The 17,653-nt window shown below is 37.0% G+C and overlaps 1 protein-coding gene across 2 annotated transcripts in view; it reads right to left on the bottom strand.

Annotated features, from left to right (window-relative positions):
- Positions 1 to 15,665, bottom strand: part of LOC127422249 (cell adhesion molecule DSCAM-like) — a 228,166-nt gene extending 212,501 nt beyond the window's left edge. For both annotated transcript variants that reach the window (XM_051665620.1, XM_051665621.1), the window contains exon 1: positions 15,602 to 15,665. In XM_051665620.1, coding sequence (XP_051521580.1) covers positions 15,602 to 15,644 — 43 coding nt within the window. In that variant the 5' untranslated portion in view covers positions 15,645 to 15,665. The remainder of the gene's footprint in view (positions 1 to 15,601) is intronic.
- Positions 15,666 to 17,653: the final 1,988 nt, after the last annotated feature.

Here is a 17,653-nt window from a genome sequence, read left to right as displayed (position 1 = left end):
ATGGATGGCATGGAAAGAACATGTCATAATTCCCCCATTGGAAATTTTTCACGGCCAAGTGAAATTCCGGGCTGCCAAGTTCTATCATAAAAAATGCTGATGCTTCTTAAAAGTTCAGTTGATATGCTTTCTTTCAAATTATATCACATATTCTTCAAAACATAAAACATATTGTAAAAAAATAAAAACAAATCTTTAAAACTGTCATATTGTGAAGAAACTGTGCTATGCGCCAAAATAAAGTTTTGCTTTTTTTATTTGCACATCATCACCCTTACAGAACTGTTACATGATTTTACAGCAGTAACAGTAACTGTGGTATTTTTACAAAAATGTTATAGCTTCATATTAAATAATCTATTAGGTATCTATTAGACCTCATTTTTATTAGAACAGTGGCAACTGTAGTAAAAGTTTTTAAATGTGTTCCGGCTACTATTTTTTTTTTTTTTTTTTTTTTTTTTACAAATATTATAATTTATTATGGTTATTATTATTATTATTATTATTATTTGAAAGACTAGTAATATTGACCTAATCATAGTAAAGAGGAACATTGACCTAATCACAGTAAAGAGGAGCTGTCTATGTTCTTACCTGTGCTTAATATTGCATTGCACTGTAAATATAAGGGCAAATTCAAAAAGGGCTTTAAAGTCTGGACCTTCAAGACTTAAGGACAAATTATGGACAGGTATCCTGCTGTGTAATATATGTTTTGTTTGAATTATGCTGATATTCGGAAATAAACTACATAATAAATTTAATTGGCTCATCAACTTAAAAGGGGGAAAGACCACTTATTTTTGTTGTTGACATTAACATCAAAAACAGTGTCACTTGATATATGCCCTTATACTTGAAAACCATTAACAAAATTATGCACGATAAAAGAAAATGCATCCCAGGCTACATTAAATACAGGTTATGTTTTTTAGTATGGTGGGTCGCCCCTTGATGTCAAATGTAAAATTTGGTTCTCGAAGCAAAACCAGTTGAGAACCACTCATTTGGAGACATAGTTACAAAGAAACCAGTGACAAAAAGATGCATGCCTCTACCAGACCGAAAGGCATTTGCAAGGTATTTGGAAAAATGTTATGTTGACATGGAGTCTGAACTTAAAAAGACATTTGAGTGTTTAGAGTATGTCTCTAAAACTGCAAACATTTGGACTATTCATAATAATAGATTATTTTGGATAACAGCCCATTGGATTAACCCTGTGATTTTTAGCTGTGAAAAGTTGCCATAGCCTATAAAAGAATTAAGGGACGTCACACATATGATGTGATTGAAAGCAACATAAAGCAGGTGCATTCAAGCATTTGGACTGTCAGGTAAAGTCACAGCGACACTCACAGACAATGGATCAAATTTACTAAAAGCCTTCAGAAAGTATAAACCTGCTGAAAATACAGAATGGGATTCTGATGATGACAGGCTCTCTCCTCCGATTCAGATGGACAGTTTACTCTTCCCCCTCACCTGAGCTGTGCTTCCCACATGCTTAACTTGGTGTCAGGTAATGATGTAGATAAATGGCTAGCAACCAAAAGCAAATCCAAAAGTCTATACAGAAGTGTTATTGGCAATATAACAGTGGCCTTAGAGCTAGCTGAGGATGTAATCAAAAGAAAATGAATTGTCCCCACCGCAACGGGATTTTATATTTTTAGAAATGCATTGGATCTTTTTTATGTCATGTTACTGTAATTGTTATTGTTTTCAGTCGATATAAAGTACAGAAAGAACTATGAGTGTCATATTTGTATATTTATTTATTTTTTTGGCAGGCTTGATGGGTTTTAGAAAGCAACTAGAAAGCTAAAGACTTTTCCCATGGAGTAATCAGTAATGTAATCCGATTGCAATTTTAGATAAGCAACCGGTAGTGGATTACTTCTTTTTTTGTAACTTGCCCAACACTGGATGTGACTGGTGTAATATATGTGCATAGCAAGATAACAAGTTTTTTTTAAATGTAATAACTTGCTACGCCTCTGAAACAAATGTTATTTTTGGTTGATGTCATGAATACACCTCCTCCAACTATCTGTCATATACGTAGTGAGCACTTTTCATTATCTAATCATTTCCGGATGCATAAAAGTCCTGCCCTCCATTTTGTTTTTTAAATATACTGTTTCTTTTAGGAATATGTCAAATTACAGAAAAAAAATGGGTTGTAAAGCCGCTTCATGTTGACTGCAATATTTACCTATATTACACCATCAACATGATGAAACTGGTTTCCAGGGACAAAATGTCAAAATGTCAACCCTAATGCAGACTGATTAAAACTCAAAAAAGTTCTTTAAAAAAATAAAAATACAAAAGGCCAGGGCAAACAAAATAACTGAGAAAACAAGAACTAACCAGGACGATGGGAAAACATGCTCAGACAGGAGGACACCACATGGAATGATCCAACAAAGGACAATGATCACAAGGGGATATATAAATTGGGAGAAATCAGGAGGCAAACAAGGAGAGCAAGTGTAGAAAATAAGCAGATAATAAGGGAAACAAGGGGTGGGGCCAGGGAATGACAAGGACAGAAACAAGCAGGGGAGAAAACACAATAGACAACACAACAGAAGTCAAATAACATAATATAACAGGTGTGTCAGGATCCTGCCACTAAAGAGTTAGACACGACTAGACAGAGATGGCAGGATCCTGACACTACCCCCTCTCTAAGGTAGTGGTTCCCAACTTTGTTCCTGGAGTACCCCCAACACTGCACATTTTGGACATCTCTCTTATTTGACATACCCAGTTATACTCATGGGGGCTCTCCTACTGAGCTGATGAGTTGAATGAGGTGTGTTATATAAGGGAGACATCCAAAGTGTGCAGTTTTGGGGGTACTTTAGGACTCCACCTGGGAACCCAGGTGAAACACCAACTGGTGTCCCAACATTACAAAAACAAAACAGAAATTACAGGGGTTGGCAGGAAAGTCCAAGGCATGGCCAGCAGAACAGTCCGGGGCAGGGCTGAAGGAACAGTCCAGGGCGGGGCCAGCGGAACAGACCAGGAGGATTTCAAAGGGATGGACCAGGGGGGCGCCGGTGGAGCAGAAAGCAGGACACAGACCTAGGCAAAGTGGGCAGAACAATCCAGGTGATAGTTAGTGGGACAGAGCAGGGGAGTTCAGACAAGACAGGCCATGGGGATTTAGGCAGGACCAACCAGGAAGGGCAGAGCAGACCATGGGGGTGGCGCTTGAGCTGGACACCAAAGGAGGATGGGTGGGGGAAGCCAGTGGAGTGTGGGTGGGAGAAGCCATGAGAGTTGCTCTGAGGAATGGGCAAGATTAGGTGGCTCCACAATGGTAAGGGAGACTGCAGTGGTGAGGGTCAGTGCCTCCAGGGTGGCTGCAGCTGAGTCGTCAGGTGCCTCCAGGGGGGCTGCAGCAGAGATGCGGGCATCTTCAAGGGTGGCTGCAGCTGAAAGGGCCGGTGCCTCCAGAGCGGCTGCAGCTGAGAGGTTCAGGTGCCTCCAGGGTGCCTGGAGCTGAGTGGGTGGGTGCTGCCAGGATGGCTGCAGTGGAGAGGGCCGGCACCTCCAGGGTGGCTGCAGCTGAGTGGGAAGGCACCTTCAGGTGAGCTGCTACGAAAGCAGGCACCTCCAGGAGAGCTGCAGTAAAGTCAGTGGAGGTGCATTTCCTCCTCCTGTTTCTTCTGGATGGACAAATCACAAGGGCAGGCATGTCTGAGGAAGCAGTGACAGGGTTGGGCATTGACTAGGAGGCAGACAGGGACTGGGAGGTGGGATCATCGAAGATGGTGTCCCAATCTCTGATTTGGAGCTCCATCTCCCCATGTTGTCAAGGGATCATCCAGTTTAGCAGACCATGGGGCACAGGCAGAGCTTGAGACCACGGGGGTGCTGGTAGAGCTTGACACCAAGGGAGGATGGGTGGGGAAAGCCAGGGGAGTTGCACTGAGGAGGGGGAGAGATTAGGTGGCTCCAGATCTGGAGAAAAGTTGGGGACACCTGGGAAAAGGGGATGGGGTCAGGAAGAGGGGTCTCCAAGAAAGAGGAACCTCCAAGGGCGGCTGCAGCTGAGAGGGCAAGCACCTCCAGGGGGGCTGCAGCGAAGAGGGAGGGTTTCTCTGGGGGGCTACAGCAGAGGCTGGCGCCGGCAGCTCCAGGAGAACTGCAGTGAAGTCGGTGGAAGTGCATTTCCTAGTATTCCTCCTGTTTCTTCCAGACTGACAGCTTATAAGGGCAGGCATGCTCGGAAAGCAGCGACTGGTCTGAGCATTGACTAGGAGGCAGACAGGGGCTGGGAGGTGGGATCGTCGAAGATGGGGTCCCAATCTCCGATTAGGAGCTCCATTTCCCTGTGTTGGCATATTTTTTCAACCACCTCCTAATAAGTCCAACAGTCTAGTTCCCAAACACCTCCAAGTCAAAGGGCTCAACCAGTCTGGCAAGGAAAAGATGAATAAGGCTGGTCTTAATAGCATCAAGAAGCGCCTGGGCATAAACCCCAAATAGGCTTCTGTTAGGTTTTGCTGCTGGAGAACCCAAATGTGGACAGTTTCAAACTCAAAAAATTGCTTTATTTTGGAAAAAAACGCTAAATACAAAAGCCCCAGGCAAAAATGTGGCAAAAACAAAATAACCAATGAAAGGGTAAAAAACGAAAAGCAAAATATATACTGACAAAATAACACTTGAAAAACAAGAACTAACCAAGATGACAGAAAAACACACTGAAACAGGAGGAAACCACAAGGAATAATCCAACACAGAACAAAGTACCCAAGGGGAATAAAAATAGGGAGAAATCCAGAGGCAAACGAGGAGGGCAGGTGTGGCAAATGAACAGATAGTGAGGGAAAAAAGGGGGTGGGGCCAGGGAACGACAAGGACAGAAACAAGCAGGGCAAAGAACACGATATACAAAACAGCAGTAGTCAAATAACATAACATAACATAATATAACATAACAGGAGTGTCAGGATCCTGCCACTAAAGAGTAAGACAAGACTAGACAGAGATGGCAGGATTCTGACACAGACTAACCGGAATTACTGATAGCTTCTGTCAGTGTAAAGGGCTATTCACACAAGGTCAGTTTTTTCAGTGAGAATGTTTGTTCCAAATGAGCTTTTGAATTGGAACAATGGATTCATATGGCCTATTCACACCGGGTCCCACAAATCGTCCTCTGACAATCTGAAGAAAACTGATTGACCAATGAGGTACAAGCATTTTGTCACATTTCCAGAGTCGCTAAAGCTGCTCAATCCAGCATGTTGGTGGGGCTAATCAACTGGCAAACACCTACATTGGACGTGTAGCTGATACACCCCTGAAAGTTTCAGTTCATGAACCTTTTGTACTGCAAACGTAAACCCAGTCTATGTTTTTAAGGGTCTGCATATAATATATGTGCATGTGCCATAAATATTCATAACTCATAAACTCGCAACTCCCAACGTGAACAAAATACAAAAACATGAACATGACTTGACTTGACTTGACCAATCCAACAAAGTTACATTCACAATACCTGACAATGGATAATGGCAAACATGAGGCTTAAATACATGGACAAGGGAGAAACATGACAATGATAACCAATGACAAGACAGAACTGATAACAAAGTAACAAGACAACAAACCAATGAAAACAAGACACATGAACATGGAGGGTAACATGAAATCTCATGACCAAGGAAACAGGAACAAACATGGCATAGAAACAGGAAATAACATGACATGAAACCACATGACCTGAACAGGAACAGGAACTAAACTTTAAAATAAAAGACATGAACACAAAACATGAACAAAAACACATCTAGACATTACAGTAGTGTACTGATACATCAGATTTTATATTACATCTGGTGTTTTGTCTTAATGTTCATTATTTAATATGTATATCACTGTGCCTGTTATATTTTCCTGGCATTAAAAAATAGTAGCAAGGCTCGGCAATTTGTTTGGACTAAGCTTGTAGTGAAATATCCCATAAAAAGACTTACATGCTATATTTTACTACGAGTGTAGAAAAACTAATTGCTGAACCTTGCTGCTATTTTTATAGTAAGGATAATATAACAAAGTATTCCTGTAATGGTGTTCTTTTCTAACATCGCACAAGAAACCCTGAATTCAATACAAATATGCAATAATTAAATACAGAAATGACTGTGAGCTAGTGTTTTCTTTTATATTATTTTTTTATATTATGCATCATATGTTCTTTACCTGTTATTCTTTATGTACCTTATTTCACTTGTATTTATATCACTATGCCTTGTGTTATAAAATCCAACACCGCCTACTGTACAGGGGTAAAAATAGATTTTCAGTTCGTTCATTACAGTCTCAGTGTGAATAGACCTTTCATCAGAAGTTCATCTCGCAAATTCAACATTAATTTGGTGTGAGCAGGCCTTAAGTTATCTGGTAGTCCACTCATTCCTCACTACATCTAAACCACTGTTTATGGTTGCTTCATTTGCTATCTGTATCCTTGTAATGGTGGTAATTTTTATCTAACATTTAATAACTTTTTAAATCTTGCAGTTTTATGTAGCTAATGAGAATCCCTGAAATTATCACATTTATTTTGAGAAAAAATATGTATTTTTTATTTATTTATTTATTTATTTTTCAAGGTGAATAAATCAAAATCAATAACTGTCCGAAAAGTGATAGAATAGTGTTTGGAGTAAAAATACCCCTTGTTACATGTGTTAAAGGCCCCCTATAAAAAGAACAGATTTGTTATAAAGAATGTTCGAAGTGGTCTCACACTGACTGATCCAATCAGAATGGAGATTAATTTGTTTATAGAATACTTGTTTATGATGTTATGAAATGTATAATGTGAATGCCTATTACCCCTATATCTACGCTATATTCCTATATATCCCACTATATCCCAAATGTGGCGTAAAAGGCCCCCTCGCTACCTTTAAAAAAATAAATAAAAATAAAACAATAAAAACAACCTTCCATCATTATTTATTTTCACACAAATGATGTTGCTCCATCAATATCACTATGTAACACAATTTTTGTTCCTCATTGGAAATAGGTACATTTCAAAATATCACTGTCCTGGTCACAAAAGCAAAGTTTGTGGGGAATAATAGCCATTGTCTATACTTTTGAAGCATAAGCAATTAGGAAATAACACTTACTACCCATAAAAAAAAAATAAAAAAAATTGTTACACAGTGTATTAAAAAATTCAATCTTTTCTTTTTTCTTTTCTTTTTTTTTTTTTTTTGTGAAAGACAACGAGGTGCCTCCATTTCTTTAGGAGTCTTTTTACACCCTTCCCTCACTTCTCTTTCCATTTCAGGTTGTCACACCACCTTTTTTTTTGTGTGTGTGTGTGCTAGCAAGGTGACAGGACCGCTGCTCTACACAACCAGCCAGCCAGCCAACCCAAATATATTCAGAGCATTTAGTACCCTGGATTAATCAAATTATAATTTAATCATCTGATCAAACAGCAATTAGCATAATCACTTCTGGGGAACAGCTGATAGAGAGGAGAGAGCACCACATAATAAACCTCAGGCAACTGGCGCTCTAATGAGACATTTAACTGCTAAAACACACATCAAAATGCAACATCTTCATGCGTCTGGAGCCCAGACAGCTGTAATGAAATGAAGTACAGAGTGTTCAAATGCAATCATTTAAAATGGAAATCACGCTGAAAGGTGCACTAAATTATTGTGAATGTTTTCAAGCAGTTGATGAAATGGGAAAAAAAATGTTTCTATGATAACATGATCTAAGTAAAAAAAAAAATTAAATAAAAAAAAGCAACAACAGATAGTCAGTAGGGGAGAAAGGGGCTTGTTGTCACAGTTTATACTGCTGTGAATATTTCTAAGGGTTATTTTTGAAAGTATTTTTATTTTTTTTTATTCGAAAAAGCTATTGAATGTTTTAACTCTTTTTGTCCATACAGAAAAAACAAAAACAAACAAACAAAAAAAACATACAGTTCACTGAACACACATTGACATTGCCCCAATAGCAGGGCATGTTGTCACTAACCTGCCATTAAACATCTGTTTATATGCAGAATTTAAACAGTAAGTATAAATATATTAAAAAGAAAATTAATGTGACAACTTGCCACAGTAAAAAAACAAATACCCTTGCCCTGGGCAGTGTTGGGTGTAATCTGATTACAAAGTAATTAGTTACTGTAATCAAATTAACTTTTTAGTCAAAAAGTAGTGTAATACATTACATTTTAAATTCAAATATTTAAATTTGGATATTCAAATTTAATATTCAAATAATCAGATAACAGTTACTGACTTTCAATTAAGTTAATGACATTACTTGGGTTACACATTTCTAAAATAGTATTATGTCAAATTTTAAACATGAATTATATTCATATGTGATTCTGTTCATATGTGTGTGTGTGTGTGTGTGTGTGTGTGTGTGTGGGCGGGTTTGGGTGGTTTACTAGGAAATTTTGTTTTAGGTTACAAACTGGTAATTACAAGGATATTATGTAATAAATGTGGTTTATGATGACATTTCTAGTGTCCCCATAATTCAAATAGCTTAAAAAAAAAAAAACATACTAAACTATGTATTTTTTGAAAATGTAAAAATGTTTTTTGTGAGGGTTAGGTTTAGGGGTAGGGTTAGGGGATAGAATTTATATTTCGTACAGTACAAAAATTATTATGTCTATGGAGAGTCCTAATAAGTATAGCCGCACCAACATGTGTGTGTGTGTGTGTGTGTGTGTGTGTGTGTGTGTGTGTGTTTACCCACCAGCTATAGCAAATTGTACTGGAATTTTAGATTGGAGGACAGAATACAAAAAAAATAAAAAAAATCTCTAAGCTGGTTTTAAACTAGGTGTTTGAAACTAGCATGCAAAATCAAAGTCAAAACCTACACAGGTTTCAATAAAATTGTGGTAAATTGATATTAGCCACCAACTGTCATTAAAAAAAACAAAAAAAAAAAACCTGGATCTCTCTTAATTTATTACACACACATTACAGGAGCAACAATCACTGAAGTATCTTGGTATTTTAGCAGAAACTATGACTTCTACGTGGATACATATTTGAAACCATTTTGATCCTGGTTGTGAATTTATGACCTAAAAGATCTCAAACATATGGTTGGTGGCATATTTTCAGTAATTAAAAGATTGCAGTGGTAAAGATTCTACAGGTGCATTTACATCAGTAAATACAGTTAATACATGAATGATATTGGTGTGAATCACAACATGCAAGAACATTGTGGCTCATGAACATTTGCACGTCCTTCCACAGTATCAAATACACATGTACACACACATTGCCCGCAAATACCTAATAAAAGTGACAGTGCTCTGAAAGGCGCCAGCTAAAAATACCAGCCACCGATTTGGTCTTACTTCTTACAGTCTATGCCATGTTTAAAAATATATCACAATGCTGAAAAAGCAAGCTATGGTCATTTGTCACCCTGTCACTCTCCTACCTAGGTCAGATATATCTTAGCCTACATACCTCTCCCTGTGTTTCATTTTTAAAATAACAAGACAGCACAGTGAGGGGAGAGCAGACATACAGTATATGCATACTACCGATAAAAGTCATATGATGATATTTTTCAAAAGGCATTGATGACATACAGATTTGTCTGTATTTTAAACAGGTTTTCTGAACGCTCATCCCATCTGCCATTGGTCTGACAAAAAGATAGTCCCGCCCCAAACTCATGCAGTTTTTGAGTCAGTGTTGCTATTTCTGGCTGGTTGGGATGCTCAAACAAACAGTATTTACAGTGTTCATGGAAATCAACTTTCAAATGGCTTTCTTATACTTGTCTCTAAATATTAAGCTGGTTTACAAACATTTTAGCATTGAAAAAATTACTTCACTTAATCTTTACACTTTAAAAAATACAACTTTACATTTGTTACAAATTCGAACTTTGAGAGAGTTCTCTGAGAGTGTACTGTCTGCATGCAGGCAAAGCATCTAAAATAAGTTTTGGTCAAGACAAACGAGAGATATGCATTGAATATGAAATTAATATAATTTTTCAGTGTTGGGTAAGTTTTTCAAAAAAGTAATCGCAACTACAAATTACTAATAACTTATATACAATTATAATTAGATTACTGATGACTTTGTCAAAAAGTAATAATATAATTTATTACTTTATTTACGTTACTTTCTAAAACACTTCACAGACAGGTTTTTTGTTTCTTGCTCAATAAATTCAAAATAAAGTCTATATTTCCTACTTGTTCTTTGTCACACACAAGTCATAAATTCAGCAGCTCACGTTTTTGACTATAATGACTTATTAGGGGCGTAGGCCTTTCTTCTGTTGCACAAATACAAGCAGACGTACATACTGTTTAACATAATTCATGTTTTAAATTAGGCATAAATAATACTGTTTTAGAAATTTGTAACCCAAGTAATGTACTTCAAAGTAATTAACTTAACTGAAAGTCAGTAACTGTAATCTGATAACTAAAATGTACAATTAGGCAAGGCAAGGCAAGTTTATATATATAGCACATTACATACACAATGGTAATTCAAAGTGCTTTACATAACGAAAATACAAGATACATACAAATCAAGTTTTAAACCAATTAAGAACAAGAAATGAGAATTAAAAGTAATAAAATAAATACATGTATTTAAAAATTATTAAAATGAAGAAACAGTGTAATGTTCAATACAATGCATGTGTTAACTAATTCATTTGTAATTAGATTACACCGAACACTGGACAGTGATTTGTGATTGTCAAAGAAAACTGCATTTTGCAGCCTACATAATAACCAAATAACTTTAAAGAATTGTCTTTAAAACAACCTACAGTAGATGGTCTCCATAAATGTGCTTGTATTTGAAAATAATAAATTGTAGCTGTCTTCAGCTATATCAGCAAGAATTACAATTAATGAAATAATAAATCATGTTGGAGATACAGTACAGTAAACTACAATTCATACATAATGAATGAAATGTAGTAAATAGTCATCATAATGTGTTAGGGATGCCATACCACCATGTTCTCAAAATGACCTTTAAATATGGTCCTCCACTAACTGACTATAACAGCATTTCACAGCGACACAAATCTGACATTCCTTCCACAAAATATTTACAGCAATACAGTCCATTTTAATAGAACAAAGCTATTTTATTGATTGTTGTGATGGAATTTCAATGAGTAAGTGAACATGGTTTACAGTCCAATTTTATAAATTGGGTACACTCTATTTGTTTTAAAAAAAAAAAAGAATTGTAATCTAATATTATCCAGCAACCTGATCTCATGAATATACATACATATTTTATGAGTTGGCTATTTCGTTTGATTTAATTCATATGAATTCTTATGATTTCATGACCTGCAAATGCCTGGATGTGTAATGCGGAAGTAAGCGTGAGTTCCGAAAGCGAGGTGTCAAGGACATGCTTATTAATATTATGCCCTGTGGGGGCGGAGGCGTGGCCAACCCCCATGCTGTGGAGAGTGAAGCATAGGAGATGAGTGGTGAATGATTTCCACCTGTGCTTAACACCTGTCTTGTGTTTCTGTGAGGAGTGATGGGGGCTTTTATGGAGAGGAGACAGCGGCAGTGGAGAGAGAGAGCCCAGCTGAGAAGCTACATGCATGTTGGCCACTGCCGTATTCATTTATGTTGAAGCACCTTGAGTTGTGTGCGTGTGAAGCTGTACCGTTGCGCTTTGAAGCAAACGAGTTTTGTGTTGAATAAAAAGACATTCCTGTGTTGGAATCTCTGTCTCCTGCTTCCTCATTCCCTGAACCTCAGGATCTTGTTACATGCCCTTACCCAAACCCCTTATCTAAACATAACCGATCAGTAGAGTGTGTAAAAATGATAGGATGCTGTTGTGTGTGACAGAAGCAAGTAATTGTCGCGTATTAGATGGAAACGATGTTCAGCGACGTCATTGGCTGTAGTCGTACGATATCATACGGATTAGCCAAATTTAGAAAAGTCGTACGAATCCTTACGATTTCACTGCGAGAGTGTGTTGTATCCATAAGATAGCCAGTGTTGTAAGATAGCCAGTGAAATTAAAATCAGTGGGAGGTTTGACATGTTTAAAATGTCCATGACTTGATATTGTTTTTCCTCAGACGTCAAGCAAAAACATCTATTTGTATTAGAAATTACTACAGAACTGAAGTAAAAGAGCATAAAATAAATAAATAGTACAGTGTATTTTAACGGTTGGATTTGCACTTGAGGAATGGGGTGGGGGGTGGGGGGGCTCTTTAAATAGGTAATAGAGGAGTCCAGTACACAGGTCTTACCGGAGTATCTAACAAACTTGAACAGATGGGCCTCTAATCAGCACACTGCCTTAATTGCCCCCAACAGATTTACTACCACCAAACACAGCTCCTCATAGCCAAATTTAGTCAATCATTCTTCGTGTTTCTCCTTAGTCTCTTCAAGAAATCCCAGTTAAATGTGCAATAAAGTAATTATTGCGGATGATATCATTTTGATTGCTTCATATAAGACCAGTTACTGTGAGAGCTGTTCCATAATCTCTTATAACAGCAGCATGTTTTAATACGGGATTTAGACGGCTGAGATTATAATCCGTTGTGCCTGCATGTGATTGCATGTGTTTTTGTGGACAACAAGTGGCAGATTAAAATGTTCGAGCCACAGATCTCAGGCAGTTACGTGCCTCATCCTGATCACCTTGAGCTGAACAGCTGAAATAAAATGTAAACAGTACTATACTAAATGTATTTCTTTTCACAACATGGCTGTAATGAGCAACATAGTTGACCTATAACATGTCTTTAAAATTCAACATTAGGATTTTAGGTTAAAATTGTCCCGGTAAGCAATTTTAAAGAAGCCTAAATATGTTCCATGTAGTCTCTCTCTACATCTAAAAACTGCATATATAATAATTATAGAAAAATTTGGGGGAACAAAATGTTTAACATTTTTAATATAGCATGTCACAAGGCAAGCCATTTTTGAAACTGCTTGAAATTTTAGGTCAACTCCACATGCAACAGTTTTCTTTATTATAATTACAGAAAAAAAAACAACAAAAAAAAAACAATATGTGTTAGACAAAGATAATTAAACTGCATATCTCAAATTAGGTTCAGGAAAATTAAGCCTTGGTAGGCAATAAAGAATTTTTAATCTCAACTTATTGAAAATGGTGGACACACACACACACTGTAACACACAATAAAATACTAACAAACGGCACTCAAATCAGGTAGATAACAATTCAATCTGTGCCCTTTCGTTATACGTCAGGGGTCATGTATTCACGCGCCTTATTTGATCAAACACGCAACAATGGCTCTCATAATAGAGGTTTCCATAGTGACAGATCAAGCAGCATGTGATAAACCTTCTAGAGAGCTCGAATTTTCTAGAATGCAGTTGCTTTAAGAGAAGGAAAGGGGCTGCTTAGAATAGGAAGGTTTTTAACATACAAAATGGCATGGAAAAATTCCACTTACACTGTATATGCTTAACTTTTTCCCAATTAACAAATAAACACATTGCACATACAGTATGTGTATACGAATATGGCAAAGCAAAAGCCACAGCACACCCAGAAAGAGCAGAAAAGCTTGTGTCTCATTTCACAGTGTGCTGTGCTGGGCGATGGTGACTGATGAGATCTTAGTGTTCTTTTATGAGTTTCAGCTGAGGCAGGGTGGCGCAATTTCAATTCAAAGTTATTACAAAATACATCTCAATATATTTTATTTCATATTCGCCCCAAGTTAGAGATGCCTCGGAGAGCTCAATGTTTGGTGCTCAAACAGCAAGAGCAGGGGTATATTTGTCTCCCTCCTCTGAAGAGGGGGATTATTTTCTGTTGTTTTCTGAGGGAAAGCTTTCATAACATCCTCACCGCCTCAACATGACTGCCATTCAAATCTTCACATTCAGGACTCCATGCTAGCATTTGCCCAAATGTCATTTTGCTTCAAATCCTCAAATAATGTTTTTTTCCTAGCTTCTTTTGCATCATGTAGTCACATTCCCTCAATAATGCTCGCCTGTTTGTCTGTCTGTCTGCAATTTTTCATGGCGATCAGTCTCCCTTCATTCTGTTTTTCTACCTCCATGGTTCCCTCCTTCCATACACACCCTTCCATGTTTTTACCTACTGACCATTTCTTCACAACCGTTGAATCACACCATTTTACATTGTTGCAAATATACACTATGATAAAAAAGATAGGAAAGATACAAAGAATTATGCTTAATACACAATCGACCTAAAATAAAACATAAAGAAGGCTTTAAATTTCTCACTGCACACACAAGCATCCACGCAGGCGCAGTCCCACACGCACACATTCACACACACACACACAGCTATTAAGGCGTTGTGTAGTATTTTTTTTTTTTTAGTTATGCCCTGCATTTGTCTTGTATACCCTTTTTCTAGTCTTTTTATGTGACTCATTAATTGGTATGTGAAATATATAAGAAATATATTTCAGAAAGTATGATTTAGAAGCTACTTACACATAATCTGTCTTTAAAGACTCTAAGTAAACCATATAACATATTGTGTAATTAAAAAGGTCTGGTGGTTTTTTATTTGTTTATTTATTTTTTATCAGTTAAAATATTTCATCAGTTAACATTTCAAAGTGATTAAATTATACAAAATAAATATAATTTTTTTCTCTACCATCCACCCACTGTGAGGCTCAAGTGCACAACAGGGGTCTCTCTCAAAAATTACTGAAAGAAATAACTTAATTTAACGTGCATAGCTGAAATGTATAAATAGCCAAAACGTAATTTGCATGCCAGCAAATTATTATGCATATATGATTAATCAATTAAACACTGTCCATAGATGTATTTAAAATCTCTTTTTCTTAAATTAACAGTCTTTGCCAATTAAAAGAAAAAAACATCTTGCTGTCCACAGTTAAATTAAATTAGGCTAGTTGATATAAAACAGTTAAACAGATGGAGGAGGGTCATACGTCAAATACGGAAAATACGTCAGTCACTTTAACATATACCAAATGCAAAAAAACAAAACAAAACAAAACAAAAAAAATAATATATATATATATATATATATATATATATATATATATATATATATATATATATATATATAATTAAATTAAATAAGACCTTTTCATTTGTAAATGCAAAATTGGAAATGGAAAATGCATGGATGAGCTGCTTCCAAAACACTCAAAGTGATAAACAAGAGGTCACATTCATTAACATCTCGTCATGCGTAAAACAAACGACACGAAACCTGTGCAATACCTGCTGGAAGCCCGTGTGTGTACACAAAGATCATTATATTGAGCTTTTGCAGTATGTAGTGCTTATAGTTGGCATCATAAAGGCAATAATGTGACTAATAAGGTGGTGTTATAAATTATTGGGGGGGGGGAGGGGGGGGGGGGACTCTCCTAGCATAGGTGACCACCCATTTAAATGTTGAAATTAATTAGCATACAGCCCTATTTGCTGGACAGCTCTATTTGAATGCCCTAATAAAGGGTAAAATAAGTTTGAAATCAGTGTGAAAAAATTAAGACTAACCATTCAGAATGCTCTGGAGAAAGAGAAATGCCAATATCCACATGCCCCGCTCCGTTCAATCCCCAAGCTAGATTTTCCTCGTTTCACTCCGCACACTTTGCCCACTGCTTTTTTCCTGATCCCCGACTCCGTATGCCAACGGTAAGGTGAAAACAAAACCCAGTCCGGCTTTTGTGTGCCAATGACTTGAGAATATCTCCACCGTGCGTATTATCTGTGCGCTTCTGCGCCCGGTCGTTGCGCATGAAGGATGTGCGGCTGTTTTTGGTGTGATTGTCTTGGTTAAAGCTCGGATGCTCTCCGGATGCTGCTGTGCTTCAGGGGGGATGCTAGATGCAGGTGCGATGCTGAGTCAGGCACGTCTTTCATCAGAGCAGGTGCTGATGCGAAGGAGAAGGAAAACTTTCAAAGCAAAATCAACGGTACCTTTCAAGTGTGTCATTTAAACCAAGGGGGGACCAAAGCTATTTTCAAAAAAGAGGGAAGAAAAATAACTAAATAGGGGAGAGTAAATTATAAATGTTGAATCAGAAATGGGAATGGGAAAAAAGTCCGGAGAAGCTGAAGCGGCAGGAATAAAGGTGAGATCCCAGAGTCAGACCATCTTGTTCAGCACCTCTCGCCGTCCAGCAGGCTGCAAGCAAGCGCATCTTCCTTCTGCGTGGTGCTTTAATCGCATTGGTTCGTGTGCTGCTCACCCTCTCTGCCTCAGAACATTAGAGAATAACCTCTCTCTCTCTCTCTCTCTCTCTCTCTCTCTCTCTCTCTCTCTCTCTCTCTCTCTCTCTCTCTCTCTCTCTCTCTCTCTCTCTCTCTCTCTCTCTCTCTCTCTCTCTCTCTCTCTCTCTCTCTCTCTCTACAACCCGGCTCACTGCTCACTGCCTTAAAGGAGCCGAGACACTCCCCTGATGGCGGATGGATGAGGATATACCTATTTCAGGTGCGTCCTTCCTGGAATGAGGACTCTGCATGTAATAAACACTTTAAATAGGAGTTTTGTGGCTTTAAGCCCATGTCTGTACTGTAAAACTGAATAAATTAGCAGAACTTTAGCAGTCAGTTAATAAATTACAAGTTTAAGTAAGCAGATCTGTCAGATTTTGATGGCACTTAACTTAAAATGTAATTCTTTAGCTGAATTTAAAATTAACAAGTACTCTCAACTTAAATACTTCAAGTAGAGGAAACCTAGCTAGTACTGCTTTTTACAATAAATAAATAAATAAAACTGGCAGATGTGGTTGCCTTGTTTTTAACGTTAATTATACAGGAAAATCGTACTTTTTATATCTAAATTTTTTTTCATTTTTACAACATTTTACCATACAGTATTGTCTTTTTACTGTTTACTATTTGGTAACTACTCATTAAACAATTTACATTTATACAGTTTTTTACCGTTAAAATTACAGATTTTTTTTTTATTTATTTTTTATTTTTTTACAGTGCTTTGATTAGCATAGCAATTGCTCAATGAGAAAAATTTGTCATGAAAATTCAAGCTAGGACAGACATGTAGGTGATGCTTTGAAAGTTCATTAAAAGTTGATTTTAAAACTCTGACTCATGGCGGAGTTTTGAAGTCTTTGGAAGTTAGAAGGAAATTAGATCACAGAGAGGACCCCTGTAGACCCTCATGACCATGTCAATGTCTTTAAGTTTTTTAAAACCATCAGATAAGTAATTTTTTAAAAGGCAGGGTGAGTTCAGGTCAAATGGAGTAACCCTAAGAAAAAATCATGACATTTGTGATTCAAATTGAATTAGGTTTGTAAAATATACAGTATATACATTTTTTACCTTGTATGATTTTCAATTATGTACGAAACCAACATTGATTAAAGATTGAATTTCCTAAAATTTGCCACATGCGTTTCAAACTTTTTTGCTAAAGATTTCTCTTTTCATCATCTCAGAAATCCTTATGTGTCATTGTGTACCCAAAGTACTTTATTAAAATAATGTATATTCACATGGAGACTCCAGACTATCAGTACCCTAACAAAAGCTGTTTTATTATTTAAATCCCATCACAGTAAATTTGGAATGTAT

The sequence above is a fragment of the Myxocyprinus asiaticus genome, chromosome 31 (genome assembly GCF_019703515.2).
Source record: "Myxocyprinus asiaticus isolate MX2 ecotype Aquarium Trade chromosome 31, UBuf_Myxa_2, whole genome shotgun sequence".
NCBI classification, from domain to species: Eukaryota; Metazoa; Chordata; class Actinopteri; order Cypriniformes; family Catostomidae; genus Myxocyprinus; species Myxocyprinus asiaticus.
This window is presented reverse-complemented; position numbering and strand designations above follow the sequence as displayed.